Source organism: Oncorhynchus mykiss, chromosome 22 (genome assembly GCF_013265735.2).
Source record: "Oncorhynchus mykiss isolate Arlee chromosome 22, USDA_OmykA_1.1, whole genome shotgun sequence".
Classification (NCBI taxonomy): domain Eukaryota; kingdom Metazoa; phylum Chordata; class Actinopteri; order Salmoniformes; family Salmonidae; genus Oncorhynchus; species Oncorhynchus mykiss.
Genome location: NC_048586.1, coordinates 51,657,856 through 51,680,134, shown reverse-complemented (window position 1 = coordinate 51,680,134; position 22,279 = coordinate 51,657,856). Strand labels below are relative to the sequence as shown.

The following is a 22,279-nucleotide window of genomic DNA, read 5'->3' as shown; positions in this document are numbered from 1 at the left end:
TAGCTTTAGCCAGCACCATCTTCAGATTAGCCTTAACGTCAGCAGCCCTGCCCCCTGGTAAACAGTGTATGATCGCTGGATAATTCATTTAAAGTCTAATACTGAGGGTAATGGAGTCGCCAATGACTAGGGTTGTAACGGCTTTCTACGGGTGAAGGAGAGTCGGACCAAAATGCGGCGTGTAGATTGCGATCCATGTTTATTAAACTGAAGCAACACGAATCTAAATACAAACACTACAAAATAATAAACGTAATGAAAACCGAAACAGCCTACTACTGGTGCACATTAGCACAGAACACGGACATCAGGACACCAAGGACAGAAACAAGGACACTAAGGACAATCACCCACGAAACACTCAAAGAATACGGCTGCCTAAATATGGTTCCCAATCAGAGACAACGATAAACACCTGCCTCTGATTGAGAACCACTTCAGACAGCCATAGACTTAACTAGAACACCCCACTAAGCTACAATCCCAATACCAACACACCACATACAAAAACCCATGCCACACCCTGGCCTGACCAAATAAATGAAGATAAACACAAAATACTTTGACCAGGGCGTGACAAGGGTTTTCAATTTGTCAGAGCTAATGATGGGAGGCTTCGGCGTCTCAGACCCCGTAATGGGAGGAGTAGAGACAAGAGAAGGCTCGGCCTCTGACTCACTGCTTAATGGGGAAAACCGGTTGGAAGTTTCTGTCCGCTGAATGAGTGACCCCGGTTGAGCATTCCTACAGCATTTCCCTCCAGAAGCCATAAAAAAGTCTGCAGGGATTTATACTAACGTTACTATCTGTACTTACTGGTTGATTTTGATTTTATTAGGATCTCTTTTAGTCCCTATTGGGACTAATCTTCCAAGAGTCCTTAAACATTCAAATACAAGTTATAATATAAACACACTAACACATATAACACACTATTACAAACATACATAATACACTAGCATAATGACCCAATAAATACTCAATCTAAAAAAATATTGATTCTTCATCTACTATAGTCCCACAACATTTCTATATACTATATTAATTTTTTTTTAAAATAATGTTTAAATATTGAAAGGTTTCTAGTTTGCTCATTTAATTTATTCTGTTTCTGTATTGCTCTGGTGACACAGACGCTGTTTCATCCTTTCCTACTCTGAAATGACCCTGCCTAACGATTGCGTCTGAAGCTGGGCTTGTAGCACAGCTATCCTCGCCGTAAGGCAATCGTTCTCCTGTATATTATGAGTACAGCGACTGCAATTAGAAGGCATCATGTTAATGGAGGTCCTGACGAACCACGTCCAGATAAAGCATCATGTTAATGTTACTACTGGTTGGCTGGTGGAGGTCCTGTAGAACCACGTCCAGATAAAGCATCATGTTAATGTTACTACTGGTTGGCTGGTGGAGGTCCTGTAGAACCACGTCCAGATAAAGCATCATGTTAATGTTACTACTGGTTGGCTGGTGGAGGTCCTGTAGAACCACGTCCAGATAAAGCATCATGTTAATGTTACTACTGGTTGGCTGGTGGAGGTCCTGTAGAACCACGTCCAGATAAAGAAAAAAAAATCTATAGTTCTGCCCCTTAGCTAACTGTTAACTGTTCCCCGGGCGCCGGGGAATGTTGTGGATGTCGATTATGGCAGTCCCCCGCACCTCTCTGATTCAGAGGGGTTGGGTTAAATGCATAAGACACATTTCAGTTGAATGCATTCAGTTGTATAACTGACTAGGTATTTCCCTTAATTTCCTTGTTTTTCTTCTCTCCGTTTTCCAGCCGTCTGCTCCTCCCCCTCTTCTCAGAGCAGGCAGGCCCGTTGTCCTAGCGACTCCAGACACACAGCATGTAGATATGCTGCTTCAGAGCCAGAACTGTTCTTCCTTCAGACAAGCATGCGTCAAATCTTTATTCATTTACACAATGTATTTAGTTCACATTGGCTTGTAAACGTGCTTCTACACCTGCATTGCTTTGCTGTTTGGGGTTTGAGGCCGGGTTTCTATACAGCACTTTGAGATATCAGCTGATGTAAGAAGGGCTTTATAAATACATTAGATTTGAATGTGCTTGAATAGGATGTATGCTTGTCATCAGTGTCCATAACACAGCGACAGCTGGTCACTAGCAAAAACACAGCGAATGCTGATCACCATGCCAGCATAACCAGTTAGACCATGCTGGTCAGACCAGCATCATACCAACATTGACCAGCATCTGACCAGCATCTGACCAACACTGACCAGCATCTGACCAACACTGACCAGCATCTGACCGGCATCTGACCGGCATCTGACCGGCATCTGACCGGCATCTGACCAGCATCTGACCAGCATCAGACCGACACTGACCAGCATCAGACCGACACTGACCAGCATCAGACCGTCACTGACCAGCATCAGACCGACACTGACCAGCATCAGACCGACACTGACCAGCATCAGACCGACACTGACCAGCATCAGACCGACACTGACCAGCATCAGACCGGCACTGACCAGCATCAGACCGGCACTGGCCAGCATCAGACCGGCACTGGCCAGCATCAGACCGGCACTGGCCAGCATCAGACCGGCACTGGCCAGCATCAGACCGGCACTGGCCAGCATCAGACCGGCACTGGCCAGCATCAGACCAACACCAGACCGACACTGACCAGCATCTGACCGGCACTGACCAGCATCTGACCGGCACTGGCCAACATCAGACCAACACTGACCAACATCAGACCAACATCAGACCAACACTGGCCAACATCAGACCAGCATCAGACCAACACTGACCAGCATCAGCACTGGCCAGCATCAGACCTTCACTGACCAGCTTGTAATGTATGCTAATCTATGCACCGTTTTTCAGAAGGTAATGATTAGCAGTACGGTGATTAGCAGTACGGTGATTAGCAGTACGGTGATTAGCAGTACGGTGATTAGCAGTACGGTGATTAGCAGTTTGTGTGATGAGAATAGTAGGAATGGACTCTACTCAAGCCATGCTGAACTTATCTGTTGGCCTGGAGGGAGACCTTTGTGTCTGAAGGATATCCTGTTGAGTGAGGAAGGCAGTCGGCTGTGGGGTGAAGTCTTTGGGTTCAGCTGCTGTTTGTTCTTGAAAGATGCCCTTTTACTGTAAATACGTTTAGCTTTTGAACTTGGACTGCTCTTGGTATGTTTAGCTAATCATGCACTGCAGCTCCATATCCCCAGGCCTTCAGAGCTGGCCCAGAGGACCATGACCCCCTGCCCCATCCCGTCCCCATTCCTAGGGTCTGTACCCCAGCTGTCCACCTCACCCATACCCCAGGCTTCATGCTATTTCTGGAGGCCTGTGCTGTTCTGAGGGTGGATGTAAATATGAACAGCATGTGTGTTCTAGTACTCTGCTGATGCACTGAGTTTCTTTACATGGTCACAGCTTAACTCAATGGAGCGAGTCACGGGTACTTTCTGTTTGAGCTTCTGCTTGTAAACAGGAAGCAGGAGTATGGAGTCGTGCTCTGATTTCCTGAATGGCGGACAAGGGAGGGTCTTGTATGCTTGCTTGTGGGTAGATTAACGATGGTCTAGGACTATCGTCCCCTAGTGGCGAATGCGAAGTGTTGGAGGTTGGGCATCACGTGTCTTAATAACGCAGAGTTAAATTCGCCGGTGGCAACGCAGCCTCCAGATATGTTTTCCTGCTTGTTTATAGCCTCATGCAGTTTAAGTGTCAGCTTGTTCTATTTCTTGTCCTGAGGTGGAATGTATACAACAGTCACGATACTAGCTGAAAACTCCCTCGGGAAGATAGACGGGTCAACATTTGGCCATCAGGTATTCCAAGATGGGTGAACAGTGGGTCGAGACTCCACTGCGCTCAAATAAGCACACCAGTTGTTGAAGAGGCAAAAACTCTCCTTTCCATTTCCCCGACTCAACTGTCCTGTCCGCTTGGTGAATGGAGAATCCATCGAGTTGGATAGCCATCTTGTCTGGCCACGTTTCAGAAAAGCAGAGAATATTGCAGTTACGAAAGTCCTGTTGGTAGCAATTCCACGATCAAATGTATTTATAAAGCCCTTCTTACATCAGCTGATATCTCAAAGTGCAGTACAGAAACCCAGCCTAAAACCCCAAACAGCAAGCAAGTTTAGAAGCACGGTGGCTAGGAAAAACTCCCTAGAAAGGCCAGAACCTAGGAAGAAACCTAGAGAGGAACCAGGCTATGAGGGGTGGCCAGTCCTCTTCTGGCTGTGCTGGGTGGAGATTATAACAGAACATGGCCAAGATGTTCAAATGTTCATAAATGACCAGCAGGGTCAAATTAATAATAATCACAGTGGTTGTCGAGGGTGCAGCAAGTCAGCACCTCAGGAGTAAATGTCAGTTGGCTTTTCATAGCCAGTCATTCAGAGTATCTCTACCTCTCCTGCTGTCTCTAGAGAGTTGAAAACAGCAGGTCTGGGACAGGTAGCACGTCCGGTGAACAGGTCAGGATTCCATAGCCACAGGCACAACAGTAGGAACTGGAGCAGCAGCACGGCCAGGTGGACTGGGGACAGCAAGGAGTCTTCATGCCAGGTAGCCCTGAGGCATGGTCCTAGGGCTCAGGTCCCCCGAGAGAGAGTTAGAGAGAGCACACTTAAATTCCCACAGGACACCAGATAAGACAGGACAAATACTCCAGATATAACAGCCTGACCCTAGCCCCCTGACACATAAACTACTGCAGTTTAAATACTGGCGGCTGAGACGGGAGGGGTCAGGAGACACTGTGGCCCCATTCGACGATACCCCCGGACAAGGCCAAACAGGCAGGATATAACCCCACCCACTTTGCCAAAGCACCGCCCCCACACCATCAGAGGCCATCCGTCTTATTATCAAGTGAGTGGAGGGAAGAGGTGGCCGGTTTTCCCTTCACCTTAATCTCTCCAGGACTCCTCCTCTCCTGCCTCTGTTCCACTGGCGTTGCCTCTTGCGACCCCGAAAATTGGGTCAGAATTACCGAAAGAGCCCAGGCCAGATGAGTCGAAATGAAATTTGAAGCTGGAATTGGTAAGTAACTGCAAATCTGTTGTTAAAAAGTTAATTAAAAAGTCAATTATAAGAAATGATAGTGGATACATTCCGTGAAAATAAAGTGAAGATTAACGGCTAAACACCTTCGCCCGTTTTGAGGATAACACCGTGCCACCGACATGGTCCCACGGACCGTGGGCTCTCATTCAGGGTCAGAACCCTGCCCTGTGCAACTGGGTCCTGGACTTCCTGACAGGAGGCCCCCAGGTGGTGAAGGTAGGAAACAACACCTCCCCTTTGCTGATCCTCAACACAGAGGCCTCACAAGGGTGTGTGCTCAGCCCCCTCCTGTACGCCCTGTTCACCCATGACTGCGTGGCCATGCACGCCTCCAACTCAATCATAAAGTTTGCAGATGGCACAACAGTAGTAGGCCTGATTACAACAAGACAGCCTACAGGGAGGAGGTGAGGGCCCTGGCGGAGTGGTGGCATGAAAATAACCTCTCCCTCAACTTCAACATAACGAAGGAGCTGCTCGTGGACTTCAGGGAACAGCAGAGGGAACAATTCAGATTGACGGGCCGCAGTGGAGAAGTTGAAAAGCTTAAAGTTCCTCAGTGTACACATCACGGACAATCTGAAATGGTGTCGTGAAGGCGCAATGGCACCTCTTCAACCTCAGGGGCCTAATTTCTAAAGCCTCCTAAGACCCTCACAAACTTTTACAAATGCACCATTGAGAGCATCCTGTCAGGATGTATCACCGCCTGGTATGGCAACTGCACCGCTCGCAACCGCAGAGCTCTCCAGAGGGTGGTGCGGCCCAACGCATCACCGGGGGAAAACTACCTGCCCTCCAGCTATGTGTACTGAAATGGCATGGTTTTCACTAGCATCAGCTATGTGTGTACTGAAATAGCATGGTTTTCACTAGCATCAGCTATGTGTGTACTGAAATAGCATAGTTTTCACTAGCATCAGCAGCTGACTACTGTTATTAGATGTGCTGTGAATACCACAGTAATGAGATTTGCAGAATCTACAATGATTTAATGTTGCCATGCATGCTGCATAATTCTCCTGTCCCTCTAATTTGCTCCAGAGATTAAGACGATACTCTTGCCCCGCTAATCTGCTCCAGAAATTACGAGTTGTGAGACTGTACTGTATTTCCCAGAGGGGCCTAGTGTGGTTTCTACTGTAATCTAGCCTAGTGTGGCTTCTACTGTAATCTAGCCTCGTGTAGCTTCTACTGTAATCTCGTGTGGCTTCTACTGTAATCTCGTGTGGTTTCTAATCTAGCCTAGTGTGGTTTCTACTCTAGCCTAGTATGGTTTCTACTGTAATCTCGTGTGGTTTCTACTCTAGCCTAGTGTGGCTTCTACTCTAGCCTAGTGTGGCTTCTATTCTAGCCTAGTGTGGCTTCTACTCTAGCCTAGCCTAGTGTGGCTTCTACTCTAGCCTAGCCTAGTGTGGCTTCTACTCTAGTGTGGTTTCTATTCTAGCCTAGTGTGGTTTCTACTGTAATCTAGCCTAGTGTGGCTTCTACTCTATTCTAGCCTAGTGTGGCTTCTACTCTAGCCTAGTGTGGCTTCTACTCTAGCCTAGTGTGGCTTCTACTCTAGCCTAGTGTGGCTTCTACTCTAGCCTAGTGTGGCTTCTACTCTAGCCTAGTGTGGCTTCTACTCTAGCCTAGTGTGGTTTCTACTCTACTCTAGCCTAGTGTGGCTTCTACTCTACTCTAGCCTAGTGTGGCTTCTACTCTACTCTAGCCTAGTGTGGTTTCCATTCTAGCCTAGTGTGGTTTCCATTCTAGCCTAGTGTGGTTTCCATTCTAGCCTAGTGTGGTTTCCATTCTAGCCTAGTGTGGCTTCTACTCTACTCTAGCCTAGTGTGGCTTCTACTCTAGCCTAGTGTGGCTTCTACTCTAGCCTAGTGTGGCTTCTACTCTAGCCTAGTGTGGTTTCTACTCTAGCCTAGTGTGGCTTCTACTGTAATCTAGCCTAGTGTGGTTTCTACTCTAGTGTGGTGTGGCTTCTATTCTAGCCTAGTGTGGCTTCTACTCTAGCCTAGTGTGGCTTCTACTGTAATCTAGCCTAGTGTGGTTTCTACTCTAGCCTAGTGTGGCTTCTACTCTAGTTTATCCTAGGGCAGACCAAGTAACTGTACTGTCACAAAGGGACCAAGTCTAATGCAGATCATCTCCAATACCGTAGGCCAACTTCCTGGCTGGCTGCTATCCAACCCCACCCAACCATACACCACTCCGCATGTTACCATGGAGACGGCATGAAGGCAGTGATCTGACCCCACCATGTTAATCAGTGACTAGAGAAGAGTTGATCTATTTGCAAGGGGCATCAGCTTCATGTGTGGTTGTCTGGGTCCTTCCTCTTCCTGTTTTCCTAGGAGATATCAGGATGTCTGGTTGTGTTGGTTGTAGACGATTAAGCAGGTTATGGTTGGGCTTAAGGATGTCTCTTAGGGGGAGTTCCTGAGGGAGTTCTAACCAGAGGGCAGTGTGGTGTGACAGAGCTAAACACCATATGTCACAGTTGGAACTGATCTCTGGGGTTCAGGGGTTAGAGGTCAAGGCTGGACGAAGGCCCTGCCAGCTCTGTAGGTCTATAACCTGTAATGTGTTAGTTTCAGTCATGGGACTGGCTCCTCCTACCCATCGCCCACCATTCCCTCCCACATTCCTACCCATCTCCCCCTGCCCATCCATCCCTCCCACACTCCTACCCATCTCCCCCCTGCCCATCCATCCCTCCCACATTCCTACCCATCTCCCCCCTGCCCATCCATCCCTCCCACATTCCTACCCATCTCCCCCTGCCCATCCATCCCTCCCACACTCCTACCCATCTCCCCCCTGCCCATCCATCCCTCCCACACTCCTACCCATCTCCCCCTGCCCATCCATCCCTCCCACATTCCTGCCCATCTCCCCCTGCCCATCCATCCCTCCCACATTCTTGCCCATCCATCCCTCCCACATTCTTGCCCATCCATCCCTCCCACATTCTTGCCCATCCATCCCTCCCACATTCCTGCCCATCCATCCCTCCCACATTCTTGCCCATCCATCCCTCCCACATTCCTGCCCATCCATCCCTCCCACATTCTTGCCCATCCATCCCTCCCACACTCCTACCCGTCTCCCCCTGCCCATCCATCCCTCCCACATTCCTGCCCATCCATCCCTCCCACACTCCTACCCGTCTCCCCCTGCCCATCCATCCCTCCCACATTCCTACCCATCTTCCCCCATCTAATCTTCATTCTTACATGTTGTCATCATATCCTCCAAGAATGTTCTGAGGTCACTAGGGGTTGTCTTTGTGTGTGTGTGTGTGTCTCAGGAATCCTGAGCAGGAATCACAGGAATGTTTCAGTCATGGGACTGGCTCCACCTACAGGAGGGAGTATAATACAGGCCCAGGGGTTAGGGGATATCATTTCCCATGTTATTGTTGCTTCATTTGACGTTATGTTCATTTAACAGACACTCTCATCCAGAGAGAACTCTCTCTACTCTCATCCAGAGAGAACTCTCTCTACTCTCATCCAGAGAGAACTCTCTCTACTCTCATCCAGAGAGAACTCTCTCTACTCTCATCCAGAGAGAACTCTCTCTACTCTCATCCAGAGAGAACTCTCTCTACTCTCATCCAGAGAGACTTAGAGTATTGAGTGAGTATATTTTTGGAATATTTCACAACAAGAGTTACGACACAACACTAAATAAAGAGAGACCTAAGACGACAACATGTCATGTGTTGCTGCCTTGCCTACACAGCATGGTAGCAGCACAAAACATGGTTAAAAACATTATTGGTCACAGACAACAGCACAAAGGGCAAACAGGTAGAGAAAAGCCAATACATCACGCAAAACAGCCACAACTGTCAGTAAGCGTGTCCATGATTGAGTCTTTGAATTAAGAGATTGAGAAGGTAATTGAGCCAGGTAAACGTTGGGTTTTGAAGCACAGTCACAGAAAATGCTTGCGTTCACATGCTGTATGGTGGCAGGATGAAAGTATTTTTGTGGTAGCAGGCGGTAGACGGCCACTCGTGTTTTAGGGAAAGTGGAAGAAGCTGTCATGACGTTGGCCTGGGGGTAGGTTTATGACAGTCATAAATACTGGTAATCCAACCAGTTGAACATAATGCTTGGTACTTAATGAATATGATGTCAGTTCGGTTGTCATCTGAGACATTCTCATCAATGATAGGATGACATAAACTGTACAGTGGAAAGTCTACACATTATAGTTATCAGATTCACATGGAATTGTTGTGCAATTTAAATGTTTGAATATGAAGTTATTTGTGAGGGGATGAAATGTGATTTTAGCCTCTAAAATTAAAGTTTTGGGTTTTCATGAGTGAATTATGCCCGACTCAGTGGCCCGCCCCTGTGAAAAGACGTGTTATAAACTATGAAAACACACCCTTCTCCCTCCACTATATAAGCCCGTGATGAAAATGTAACTTCCTGTTCCGGGTACATTAGGATGACGATCCGTTGTCAGAAGGATTCAGATAATAACTACAGAACGAAGCCAACCTCGGCGTGAGCTTTGGTTGCGAATGGTATGAACTTTGAACTCTTATTCGCTAAAGAAGTGAGACATCCTAGCCGTTGAGTTAGCAACAGCAGCTGTAAACGTGGGCTAGGAAAGGACGGACGACCTATCCCGTCTACCACACAACGATGACACTAAAACGTTTCCCGTTCACCACCAGAGACACTCTTCAAAGGACTCTGTTGGGCAACACGGCCTTCCATCTACCACCAACCTATTGAAGCGCAGCTCAGAGTAAATATTTATTGCATTTTCCTTTTCCAAATTGGCGGTAATTTAGAATGCATAATATTCTATATTTACGATAGAGTAGCTGCCTACGGCCCGATAGACATAGCTTCTCCCTTTGTTCTTCTGTCTTCCCGCTCTTTCACTCAAACCCAGCACATTTTCTTTGTGTAACCAGCTGTCATATCTGTTCCGTCCGCTAGGGATGTTTTCCTTTGACGTAATTTGTAATCAAGGTATGATTCATTCTGTGTATATGTAATTCTGTGTGATTAGTTGGGTATTTAGTAAATAAATAATTAAACCCAATTTTGTATTGCTGATTCAACTTGTTAGCCAGAGTTTGTGAAGATGACAAAGAATTTACAACTTTCAGATGAGACTGAAATAAGGTGACAATTAATATTGACTGCTATTGATGTAAAATATTACTAGGTCTATAAGAGTTTATTCGGAAGATAACAGCTCTATATTCTTTCATGGTGCCCCGACTTAGTAGTTAATTACATTTACATGATTAGCTAAATCAGGTAATATTAATGAAATGATTTTATAGAATAGCATGTCATATCACTTAATCCGGCATGGCCAAAGACACGACAAAGCAATTTCCATCACTCCCTTGGGTGCTGTGGCTTTCCTAGTCGGTCCTCTGACAGCAGCTCCAGGGCACGCCTAGTGTTTGGGCACAATAGTTTTGCCACTTTGTTTTCTCAGTCACGTATTTCCCATTTCAGTCTATAAGGAGCACTGGGTGTTTTGTAAGGAGTACAATCTGTGGCTTGTGTGTGTCCTCAGTGGGGGTTATCGGGGGTGGGGGCGGTCTGATGGGTTGGTGGTTGCTATCTTGTCTGTCCTGCCTGTAGTCTGGGTCTGCAGAGGGCTGTTCTGTTGGCTTATCTTGGGGGATGGCCAGGTCTCATGAGTTCTTCTTTGTCGCATCTCAGCTTTTGCCCATCCTCCTTCAGCTGGGCTTTTTTCTTCACCCCCTCGTGTTGCTGTTTTTTTCACCAGAGTACAGACGTCTCTGTCTGTCTCTGTCTGTCTCTGTGTCTCTGTCACTCTGTCTCATACATATACACACATCTGTCTGTCGTTGAGGGGGTGTTGTGTTGGGGTCCGTGCTGTTTATCTCTCTGTCTGTAGTTGAGGGGGTGTTGTGTTGTGGTCTGGCTGTCTGTCTCTGTCTGTCGTTGAGGGGGTGTTGTGTTGGGGTCTGTGCTGTCTCTGTCTGTAGTTGAGGGGGTGTTGTGTTGTGGTCTGGCTGTCTGTCTCTGTCTGTAGTTGAGGGGGTGTTGTGTTGTGGTCTGGCTGTCTGTCTCTGTCTGTCGTTGAGGGGGTGTTGTGTTGTGGTCTGGCTGTCTGTCTCTGTCTGTAGTTGAGGAGGTGTTGTGTTGGGGTCTGTGCTGTCTCTGTCTGTAGTTGAGGAGGTGTTGTGTTGGGGTCTGGCTGTCTGTCTCTGTCTGTCGTTGAGGGGGTGTTGTGTTGTGGTCTGGCTGTCTGTCTCTGTCTGTCGTTGAGGGGGTGTTGTGTTGTGGTCTGGCTGTCTGTCTCTGTCTGTCGTTGAGGGGGTGTTGTGTTGTGGTCTGGCTGTCTCTCTCTGTCTGTAGTTGAGGAGGTGTTGTGTTGGGGTCTGTGCTGTCTCTGTCTGTAGTTGAGGAGGTGTTGTGTTGGGGTCTGGCTGTCTGTCTCTGTCTGTCGTTGAGGGGGTGTTGTGTTGTGGTCTGGCTGTCTGTCTCTGTCTGTCGTTGAGGGGGTGTTGTGTTGTGGTCTGGCTGTCTGTCTCTGTCTGTCGTTGAGGGGGTGTTGTGTTGGGGTCCGTGCTGTTTATCTCTCTGTCTGTAGTTGAGGGGGTGTTGTGTTGTGGTCTGTGCTGTCTCTGTCTGTAGTTGAGGTGTTGTGTTGGGGTCTGTGCTGTCTCTGTCTGTAGTTGAGGGGGTGTTGTGTTGGGGTCTGGCTGTCTGTCTCTGTCTGTAGTTGAGGTGTTGTGTTGGGGTCCGTGCTGTTTATCTCTCTGTCTGTAGTTGAGGAGGTGTTGTGTTGGGGTCTGTGCTGTCTCTGTCTGTCGTTGAGGGGGTGTTGTGTTGTGGTCTGGCTGTCTGTCTCTGTCTGTCGTTGAGGGGGTGTTGTGTTGTGGTCTGGCTGTCTGTCTCTGTCTGTAGTTGAGGGGGTGTTGTGTTGTGGTCTGGCTGTCTGTCTCTGTCTGTAGTTGAGGAGGTGTTGTGTTGTGGTCTGTTTGTCTGTCTCTGTCTGTAGTTGAGGAGGTGTTGTGTTGTGGTCTGTGCTGTCTGTCTCTGTCTGTCGTTGAGGGGGTGTTGTGTTGGGGTCTGGCTGTCTGTCTCTGTCTGTCGTTGAGGGGGTGTTGTGTTGTGGTCTGGCTGTCTGTCTCTGTCTGTAGTTGAGGGGGTGTTGTGTTGTGGTCTGGCTGTCTGTCTCTGTCTATAGTTGAGGAGGTGTTGTGTTGTGGTCTGTTTGTCTGTCTCTGTCTGTCGTTGAGGGGGTGTTGTGTTGTGGTCTGGCTGTCTGTCTCTGTCTGTAGTTGAGGAGGTGTTGTGTTGTGGTCTGGCTGTCTGTCTCTGTCTGTAGTTGAGGAGGTGTTGTGTTGGGGTCTGTGCTGTCTCTGTCTGTAGTTGAGGGGGTGTTGTGTTGTGGTCTGGCTGTCTGTCTCTGTCTGTAGTTGAGGGGGTGTTGTGTTGTGGTCTGGCTGTCTGTCTCTGTCTGTAGTTGAGGAGGTGTTGTGTTGGGGTCTGGCTGTCTGTCTCTGTCTGTAGTTGAGGGGGTGTTGTGTTGGGGTCTGTGCTGTCTCTGTCTGTAGTTGAGGAGGTGTTGTGTTGGGGTCTGTGCTGTCTCTGTCTGTAGTTGAGGAGGTGTTGTGTTGTGGTCTGTGCTGTCTGTCTCTGTCTGTAGTTGAGGGGGTGTTGTGTTGTGGTCTGGCTGTCTGTCTCTGTCTGTAGTTGAGGGGGTGTTGTGTTGTGGTCTGGCTGTCTGTCTCTGTCTGTAGTTGAGGAGGTGTTGTGTTGGGGTCTGTGCTGTCTGTCTCTGTCTGTAGTTGAGGTGTTGTGTTGGGGTCTGTGCTGTCTGGTGTTGAAATGCTGTAAGAGCTCTACCAGCTCCATCTCCAGCTGTGTGAATGTATCCCTCAATGCTCCTTCTTTTTCCCTGGTGTTGAAATGCTGTAGGAGCTCACCCAGCTCCATCTCCAGCTGTGTGAATGTATCCCTCATATGAATGCTCCTTCTTTTTCCCTGGTGTTGATTATGTGAAGAGGTCGTCCTCCCTTTCAGATGTATGTCTGTATTGTTTTAGTGATTTCACCATAGTGAAGGCTCAGGATTTCTGGGTCTCTGTTTTTGGTTTCTCAATTTCGTTCTTCATCAAACCATTTGTTGTTAATTTTCTTTGGTTGTCTGCTTGACATTTTTTAGATGTTCTAGGGAAATGCAGGGCATTTGAGAAGTGTTCAAACCCCTTGACCTTTAACACATTTTGTTAGGGTACAGCCTAATTAAAAAATGGATTAAATACTTTTTTTCCCTCATCAATCTACACACAATAATAACAAAGCAAAAACAGGTTTTTAGATTTATTTTTGCAAGTGTAGTAAACAATAACATACTTTATTTACATAAGTATTCAGACCCTTTGCTATGAGACTCTAAATTGAGCTCCGGTGCATCCTGTTTCCATTGATTATCCTTGAGATGTTTCTACAACTTGATTTGATTCAACCTGTAGTAAATTCAATTGATTGGACATGGGAGGTGACCAAGAACCCAATGGTCACTCTGACAGAGCTCCAGAGTTCCTCTGTGGAGAAGGACAACCATCTCTGCAGCACTTCACCAATCAGGCCTTTATGGAGCTCTGTCAGAGTGACAGATTTGTACCTCGTCAGCTCGGGGGTTTGGGGGTTTGAACTTGGAACCTTCCGGTTACTAGTCCAACGCTCTAACCACTATGCTACCCTGCTGCCCCATGAGAAACAAGATTCTCTGGTCTGATGAAAACAAAGATTCAGGCCAAAGAGTTCAATGCCAAGCGTCACATCTGGAGGAAACCTGGTACCATTCCTACGGTGAAGCATGGTGGTCTGATGAAACCAAGAATGAACTCTTTGGCCTGAATGCCAAGCGTCACCTTGATTAAAAACCTGCTCCAGCCTGGGGTGAAGGTTCACCTTCCAACAGGACAACGACCCTAAGCACACAGCCAAGACAACGCAGGAGTGGCTTCAGGATAAGTCTCTGAATGTGCTTGAGTGGCCCAGCCAGAGCCCGGACTTGAACCAGATCGAACATCTCTGGAGAGACCTGAAAATAGCTGTGCATCCAACCTAACAGAGCTTGAGAGGATCTGAAGAGAAGAATGGGAGAATCTCCCCAAATACAGGTGTGCCAAGCTTGTCGACCAGTAATTTTTTGTTGTTGTTTTTGTCGGGCACAGCCCTAGTGTGTGCACGTTTTGTGTTCTGTATTCAGTTTGACTTCTCCTGCAGGTTTCCATTGATCCCCATACAGCTGGGTCTGTCTGCTGCCCCTCCCACCACATGCATATTCATCAGCTCCAGGCTAAACAAAGCTCCGTCGTGGTTTCTTCATACTCACAGCACCCAGCAGCCTCTCACGCTGCCTCAGGTACTCCACAGGGTAGTGGAGATGTTTCCATCAGAACCCTGAATGTTTGTCCAGCTCTATAGCTGCCTCAGGTAACCACAGCCACACTGGAGATGTTTCCATCAGAACCCTGAGTGTTTGTCCAGCTCTATAGCTGCCTCAGGTAACCACAGCCACACTAGAGTTGTTTCCATCAGAACCCTGAGTGTTTGTCCAGCTCTATAGCTGCCTCAGGTGACCACAGCCACACTGGAGTTGTTTCCATCAGAACCCTGAGTGTTTGTCCAGCTCTATAGCTGCCTCAGGTAACCACAGCCACACTGGAGTTGTTTCCATCAGAACCCTGAGTGTTTGTCCAGCTCTATAGCTGCCTCAGGTAACCACAGCCACACTGGAGTTGTTTCCATCAGAACCCTGAGTGTTTGTCCAGCTCTATAGCTGCCTCAGGTAACCACAGCCACACTAGAGCATCGATGCTGATAGTTGATGATTGACTCGTGCAAATACAGATTGTTACAAGTTCTGACTAAAATACATCTGTATTTACAATTAGATTGATCAGTATGGATGCTATAATAACACTACAACAATTTTTTATTTTTAATGGCTTTCTGCTGACTGAACCGTGTGTGTGTGTGTGTGTGTGTGTGTGTGGTGTCTGTCCGTCCTCTGTCTAATATGGGATGGGCCGCTGCTGGGTGACTATCAACCAGAGGGAGTGGGGGTCTGGCAGGAAGCCAATCTTTTGTCCTGATTCCCGACCTAGCTGCTAATGGCCTGTAATTGTCCCGACTCCCGACCTAGCTGCTATTGACCCGACTCTCGACCTAGCTGCTATTGACCCGACTCTCGACCTAGCTGCTATTGTCCCGACTCCCGATCTAGCTGCTATCGTCCCGACCTAGCTGCTATCGTCCCGACCTAGCTGCTATTGTTCCGACTCCCGACCTAGCTGCTATTGTCCCGACCTAGCTGCTAATGTCCCGACTCCCGACCTAGCTGCTAATGTCCCGTCTCCCGACCAAGCTGCTAATGTCCCGACTCCCGACCAATGTCTGTAATTGGCCAATGGTTTCGCATGGGCCAGAGCCAGCCTGATGTCATGGATAACACATTTCCTGATTTATTACATTGATGTAAGTGTTGTGTTGGGCACACCATTACAGGAACTGATGTTACTGACTACTGATAGTTTCCACTTTCTTTCTTTCCTATTTGTCAAAACGTTCTACTCCTCAACTCTAAGTTCAGGATATTGTCCAGTTCCTTATAACGATGGACACCAACTCATTAACAACGATCTGAACTATTATATTTAACCTTTATTTAACTCGGCAAGTAAGTTAAGAAATTCTTATTTACTATGACGATCTACCCGGATGACGCTAGGCCAATTGTGCGCCGCCCTATGGGACTCCCAATCACGGCCGGTAGTGACACAGCCTGGAATCGAACCAGGGTCTCTGTAGTGACGCCGTTAGAGAAATGTATAGCTCTCTCCTTTTATTCTCTCTCTGTTCATCTTGGAATCCAGTCTAATACCAGTTCCACTGGTTGACCGGGTAAGGAGTTTGTACAGGGAATATACCAAGGCAGATGTACAAGATCGCACGTGCTGCGCGTACACTCTGGAGACAGACAGGCTGAAGAGGGAGTTGGACAGGGAGGGAAAGGGATGCTGAGGAGAGAGTTGGACAGGGAGGGAATGGATGCTGAGAAGGGAGTTGGACAGGGAGGGAATGGAGGATTGAGGAGGCAGTTTGACAGGGAGGGAAAGGGATGCTGAGGAGGGAGTTGGACAGGGAGGGGAGGGAGGCTGAGGAGAGAGTTGGAGGGAGGCTGAGGGGAGGGAGGCTGAGGAGAGAGTTGGACGGGGAGGGGGGCTGAGGAGAGAGTTGGGGAGGGGGGCTGAGGAGAGAGTTGGACAGGGATGGGAGGAAGGCTGAGGAGAGAGTTGGACAGGGAGGGGAGGGAGGCTGAAGAGAGTTGGACAGGGAGGGGAGGGAGGCTGAAGAGAGTTGGACAGGGAGAGGAGGGAGTTGGACAGGGAGAGGAGGGAGTTGGACAGGGAGAGGAGGGAGGCTGAGGAGAGAGTTGGACAGGGAGGGAATGGTAGCTGAGGAGGGAGTTTGACATGGAGGCTGAGGAGGGAGTTTGACAGGGAGGCTGAGGAGGGAGTTGGACAGGGAGGCTGAGGAGGGAGTTGGACAGGGAGGCTGAGGAGAGAGTTGGACAGGGAGGCTGAGGAGAGAGTTGGACAGGGAGGCTGAGGAGAGAGTTGGACAGGGAGGCTGAGGAGAGAGTTGGACAGGGAGGCTGAGGAGGGAGTTGGACAGGGAGGCTGAGGAGGGAGTTGGACAGGGAGGCTGAGGAGGGAGTTGGACAGGGAGGCTGAGGAGAGAGTTGGACAGGGAGGCTGAGGAGAGAGTTGGACAGGGAGGCTGAGGAGAGAGTTGGACAGGGAGGCTGAGGAGAGAGTTGGACAGGGAGAGGAGGGAGTTGGACAGGGAGAGGAGGGAGGCTGAGGAGAGAGTTGGACAGGGAGGGAATGGTAGCTGAGGAGGGAGTTGGACATGGAGGCTGAGGAGGGAGTTGGACATGGAGGCTGAGGAGGGAGTTGGACAGGGAGGCTGAGGAGGGAGTTGGACAGGGAGGCTGAGTAGAGAGTTGGACAGGGAGGCTGAGGAGAGAGTTGGACAGGGAGGCTGAGGAGAGAGTTGGACAGGGAGGCTGAGGAGAGAGTTGGACAGGGAGGCTGAGGAGAGAGTTGGACAGGGAGGCTGAGGAGAGAGTTGGACAGGGAGGCTGAGGAGAGAGTTGGACAGGGAGGCTGAGGAGAGAGTTGGACAGGGAGGCTGAGGAGAGAGTTGGACAGGGAGGCTGAGGAGAGAGTTGGACAGGGAGGCTGAGGAGAGAGTTGGACAGGGAGGCTGAGGAGAGAGTTGGACAGGGAGGCTGAGGAGAGAGTTGGACAGGGAGGCTGAGGAGAGAGTTGGACAGGGAGGCTGAGGAGAGAGTTGGACAGGGAGGCTGAGGAGAGAGTTGGACAGGGAGGCTGAGGAGAGAGTTGGACAGGGAGTGGAGGGAGGCTGAGGAGAGATTTGGACAGGGAGGGAATGGAGGCTGAGGAGGGAGTTGGACGGGGAGGCCGAGGAGGGAGTCGGACGGGGAGGCCGAGGAGAGAGTCGGACGGGGAGGCCGAGGAGAGAGTCGGACGGGGAGGCCGAGGAGAGAGTCGGACGGGGAGGCCGAGGAGAGAGTCGGACGGGGAGGCCGAGGAGAGAGTCGGACGGGGAGGCCGAGGAGAGAGTCGGACGGGGAGGCCGAGGAGAGAGTCGGACGGGGAGGCCGAGGAGAGAGTCGGACGGGGAGGCCGAGGAGAGAGTCGGACGGGGAGGCCGAGGAGAGAGTCGGACAGGGAGGGGAGGGAGGCTGAGGAGGGAGTCGGACAGGGAGGGGAGGGAGGCTGAGGGAGTCGGACAGGGAGGGAATTGAGGCTGAGGAGAGAGTCGGACAGGGAGGCAATGGAAGCTGAGGAGGGAGTCGGACAGGGAGGCTGAGGAGGGAGTTGGACAGGGAGGCTGAGGAGGGAGTTGGACAGGGAGGCTGAGGAGAGAGTTGGACAGGGAGGCTGAGGAGGGAGTTGGACAGGGAGGCTGAGGAGAGAGTTGGACAGGGAGGCTGAGGAGGGAGTTGGACAGGGAGGGGAGGGAGGCTGAGGAGGGAGTCGGACAGGGAGGGGAGGGAGGCTGAGGGAGTCGGACAGGGAGGGAATTGAGGCTGAGGAGAGAGTCGGACAGGGAGGCAATGGAAGCTGAGGAGGGAGTTGGACAGGGAGGCTGAGGAGGGAGTTGGACAGGGAGGCTGAGGAGGGAGTTGGACAGGGAGGCTGAGGAGAGAGTTGGACAGGGAGGCTGAGGAGGGAGTTGGACAGGGAGGCTGAGGAGAGAGTTGGACAGGGAGGCTGAGGAGGGAGTTGGACAGGGAGGGGAGGGAGGCTGAGGAGAGAGTTTGCAAGGGTGGCTGAGGAGAGAGTTGGACAGGGAGGCTGAGGAGAGAGTCGGACAGGGAGGCTGAGGAGAGAGTTGGACAGGGAGGCTGAGGAGGGAGTTGGACAGGGAGGCTGAGGAGAGAGTTGGACAGGGAGGCTGAGGAGAGAGTTGGACAGGGAGGCTGAGGAGAGAGTTGGACAGGGAGGCTGAGGAGAGAGTTGGACAGGGAGGCTGAGGAGAGAGTTGGACAGGGAGAGGAGGGAGTTGGACAGGGAGAGGAGGGAGGCTGAGGAGAGAGTTGGACAGGGAGGGAATGGTAGCTGAGGAGGGAGTTGGACATGGAGGCTGAGGAGGGAGTTGGACATGGAGGCTGAGGAGGGAGTTGGACAGGGAGGCTGAGGAGGGAGTTGGACAGGGAGGCTGAGGAGGGAGTTGGACAGGGAGGCTGAGGAGAGAGTTGGACAGGGAGGCTGAGGAGAGAGTTGGACAGGGAGGCTGAGGAGAGAGTTGGACAGGGAGGCTGAGGAGAGAGTTGGACAGGGAGGCTGAGGAGAGAGTTGGACAGGGAGGCTGAGGAGAGAGTTGGACAGGGAGGCTGAGGAGAGAGTTGGACAGGGAGGCTGAGGAGAGAGTTGGACAGGGAGGCTGAGGAGAGAGTTGGACAGGGAGGCTGAGGAGAGAGTTGGACGGGGAGGCCGAGGAGAGAGTCGGACGGGGAGGCCGAGGAGAGAGTCGGACGGGGAGGCCGAGGAGAGAGTCGGACGGGGAGGCCGAGGAGAGAGTCGGACAGGGAGGGGAGGGAGGCTGAGGAGGGAGTCGGACAGCGAGGGGAGGGAGGCTGAGGAGGGAGTCGGACAGGGAGGGAATTGAGGCTGAGGAGAGAGTCGGACAGGGAGGCAATGGAAGCTGAGGAGGGAGTTGGACAGGGAGGCTGAGGAGGGAGTTGGACAGGGAGGCTGAGGAGAGAGTTGGACAGGGAGGCTGAGGAGAGAGTTGGACAGGGAGGCTGAGGAGAGAGTTGGACAGGGAGGCTGAGGAGGGAGTTGGACAGGGAGGCTGAGGAGAGAGTTGGACAGGGAGGCTGAGGAGGGAGTTGGACAGGGAGGCTGAGGAGGGAGTTGGACAGGGAGGGGAGGGAGGCTGAGGAGAGAGTTGGACAGGGAGGCTGAGGAGGGAGTTGGACAGGGAGGGGAGGGAGGCTGAGGAGAGAGTTTGCAAGGGTGGCTGAGGAGAGAGTTGGACAGGGAGGCTGAGGAGAGAGTCGGACAGGGGGGGAATGGAGGCTGAGGAGGGAGTCGGACAGGGAGGGGAGGGAGGCTGAGGAGGGAGTCGGACAGGGAGGGAATTGAGGCTGAGGAGAGAGTCGGACAGGGAGGCAATGGAAGCTGAGGAGGGAGTTGGACAGGGAGGCTGAGGAGGGAGTTGGACAGTGAGGCTGAGGAGGGAGTTGGACAGGGAGGCTGAGGAGGGAGTTGGACAGGGAGGCTGAGGAGGGAGTTGGACAGGGAGGGGAGGGAGGCTGAGGAGAGAGTTGGACAGGGAGGCTGAGGAGTTGGACAGGGAGGCTGAGGAGAGAGTTGGACAGGGAGGCTGAGGAGAGAGTTGGACAGGGAGGCTGAGGAGAGAGTTGGACAGTGAGGGGAGGGAGGCTGAGGAGAACTTGTCTCAGGTGATGGACCTGCAGCAGTAAAACTAACTACCTGTCGTGTCTCTGTGTTTCAGGTGATGTACCTGCAGCAGGGTGAGCTGAGCAGAGACAAGGTGTTTCCTATGCACCCCACCAGTATTAATGGAGTAGAGGACATGTCTACTCTGGCAGAACTACATGAGGCTGCCATAATGTACAACCTTTACCTGCGCTACCAGAAGGACTGCATCTATGTAAGATACTGTTATAGTCCAACCCTCCCAGACAGACATTATCTATGTAAGACAGTGCTATAGTCCAACCCTCCCAGACAGACATTATCTATGTAAGATACTGTTATAGTCTAACCCTCCCAGACAGACATTATCTATGTAAGACAGTGTTATAGTCCAACCCTCCCAGACAGACATTATCTATGTAAGATACTGTTATAGTCTAACCCTCCCAGACAGACATTATCTATGTAAGACAGTGTTATAGTCCAACCCTCCCAGACAGACATTATCTATGTAAGATACTGTTATAGTCCAACCCTCCCAGATAGACATTATCTATGTAAGACAGTGCTATAGTCCAACCCTCCCAGACAGACATTATCTATGTAAGACAGTGTTATAGTCCAACCCTCCCAGACAGACATTATCTATGTAAGATACTGTTATAGTCCAACCCTCCCAGACAGACATTATCTATGTAAGATACTGTTATAGTCCAACCCTCCCAGACAGACATTATCTATGTAAGACAGTGTTATAGTCCAACCCTCCCAGACAGACATTATCTATGTAAGATACTGTTATAGTCCAACCCTCCCAGACAGACATTATCTATGTAAGATACTGTTATAGTCCAACCCTCCCAGACAGACATTATCTATGTAAGATACTGTTATAGTCCAACCCTCCCAGACAGACATTATCTATGTAAGATACTGTTATAGTCCAACCCTCCCAGACAGACATTATCTATGTAAGATACTGTTATAGTCCAACCCTCCCAGACAGACATTATCTATGTAAGATACTGTTATAGTCCAACCCTCCCAGACAGACATTATCTATGTAAGATACTGTTATAGTCCAACCCTCCCAGACAGACATTATCTATGTAAGATGCTGTTATAGTCCAACCCTCCCAGACAGACATTATCTATGTAAGATGCTGTTATAGTCCAACCCTCCCAGACAGACATTATCTATGTAAGATACTGTTATAGTCCAACCCTCCCAGACAGACATTATCTATGTAAGATACTGTTATAGTCCAACCCTCCCAGACAGACATTATCTACTGTATGTAAGACACGATTTAAAAACGGATTATTGCAATTTTTTTGGAGTCATTACTGAATTATTTAATGTAACACATCAAACCTCAAACAATTCATGGTAAAATTGTAAAACAATGTCGTTTTATTTTAAACATGCGTTTTATTTGCTGAAATGTGTGCCGGCTGTTAAAGGAGACAGGTGGCTCCTTCTTGGCTCCCTTCTCCTCCTCTCTCCACTGTCTCATATCCTGTCTTCCCTGTCTCAGACCAACATAGGCTCTATCCTAGCAGCGGTGAACCCCTACAAGCAGATCCCAGATCTGTATGACCCAGCAGCAGTAGACCTGTATTGTAGACACCACCTGGGAGAGCTGCCCCCTCATATCTTCGCTGTGGCCAACGAGTGTTACCGCTGTCTCTGGAAGAGACACGACAGCCAGTGTGTTCTCATCAGGTCAGTTCACCAGGGCCTTGGGGACATAGCATTAACTAGGAGCTACTGTAGTCACAGGAGACTAGACTCCAATACGTAGTTTTAATACATTATCTTTTTTTTATACATTTTGTCACATGTAATGTATGTTCGTAGTGCAGGATTGGAGCCTCATATTGAAGAGAGATGTTATATTATACAAACAATACCCCGTAATGACATCACAATACCCCGTAATGACATCACAATACCCCGTAATGACATCACAATACCCCGTAATGACAAAGCGAAAACAGGTTTTTGGAAATGTTCGCAAAAACTGAAATATTACATTTACATAAGTATTCAGACCCTTCACTCAGTACAGCCTCAAATCTTCTTGGGTACGACGTTACAAGCTTGGTACACCTGTATTTGGGGAGCTTCTCCCATTCTTCTCTGCAGATCCTCTCAAGCTCTGTCAGGTTGGATGGGGAGTGTCGCTGCCCAGCTATT

At 49.8% G+C, this 22,279-nt stretch overlaps 1 protein-coding gene across 3 annotated transcripts in view; it reads left to right on the top strand.

Annotated features, from left to right (window-relative positions):
- myo10l3 (myosin X, like 3) overlaps positions 1 to 22,279 on the top strand; it is a 186,610-nt gene that overhangs the window by 19,251 nt on the left and 145,080 nt on the right. For all 3 annotated transcript variants that reach the window (XM_036959515.1, XM_036959516.1, XM_036959514.1), the window contains 2 exons: positions 20,156 to 20,314; positions 21,618 to 21,805. In XM_036959515.1, coding sequence (XP_036815410.1) covers positions 20,156 to 20,314; positions 21,618 to 21,805 — 347 coding nt within the window. The remainder of the gene's footprint in view (positions 1 to 20,155; positions 20,315 to 21,617; positions 21,806 to 22,279) is intronic.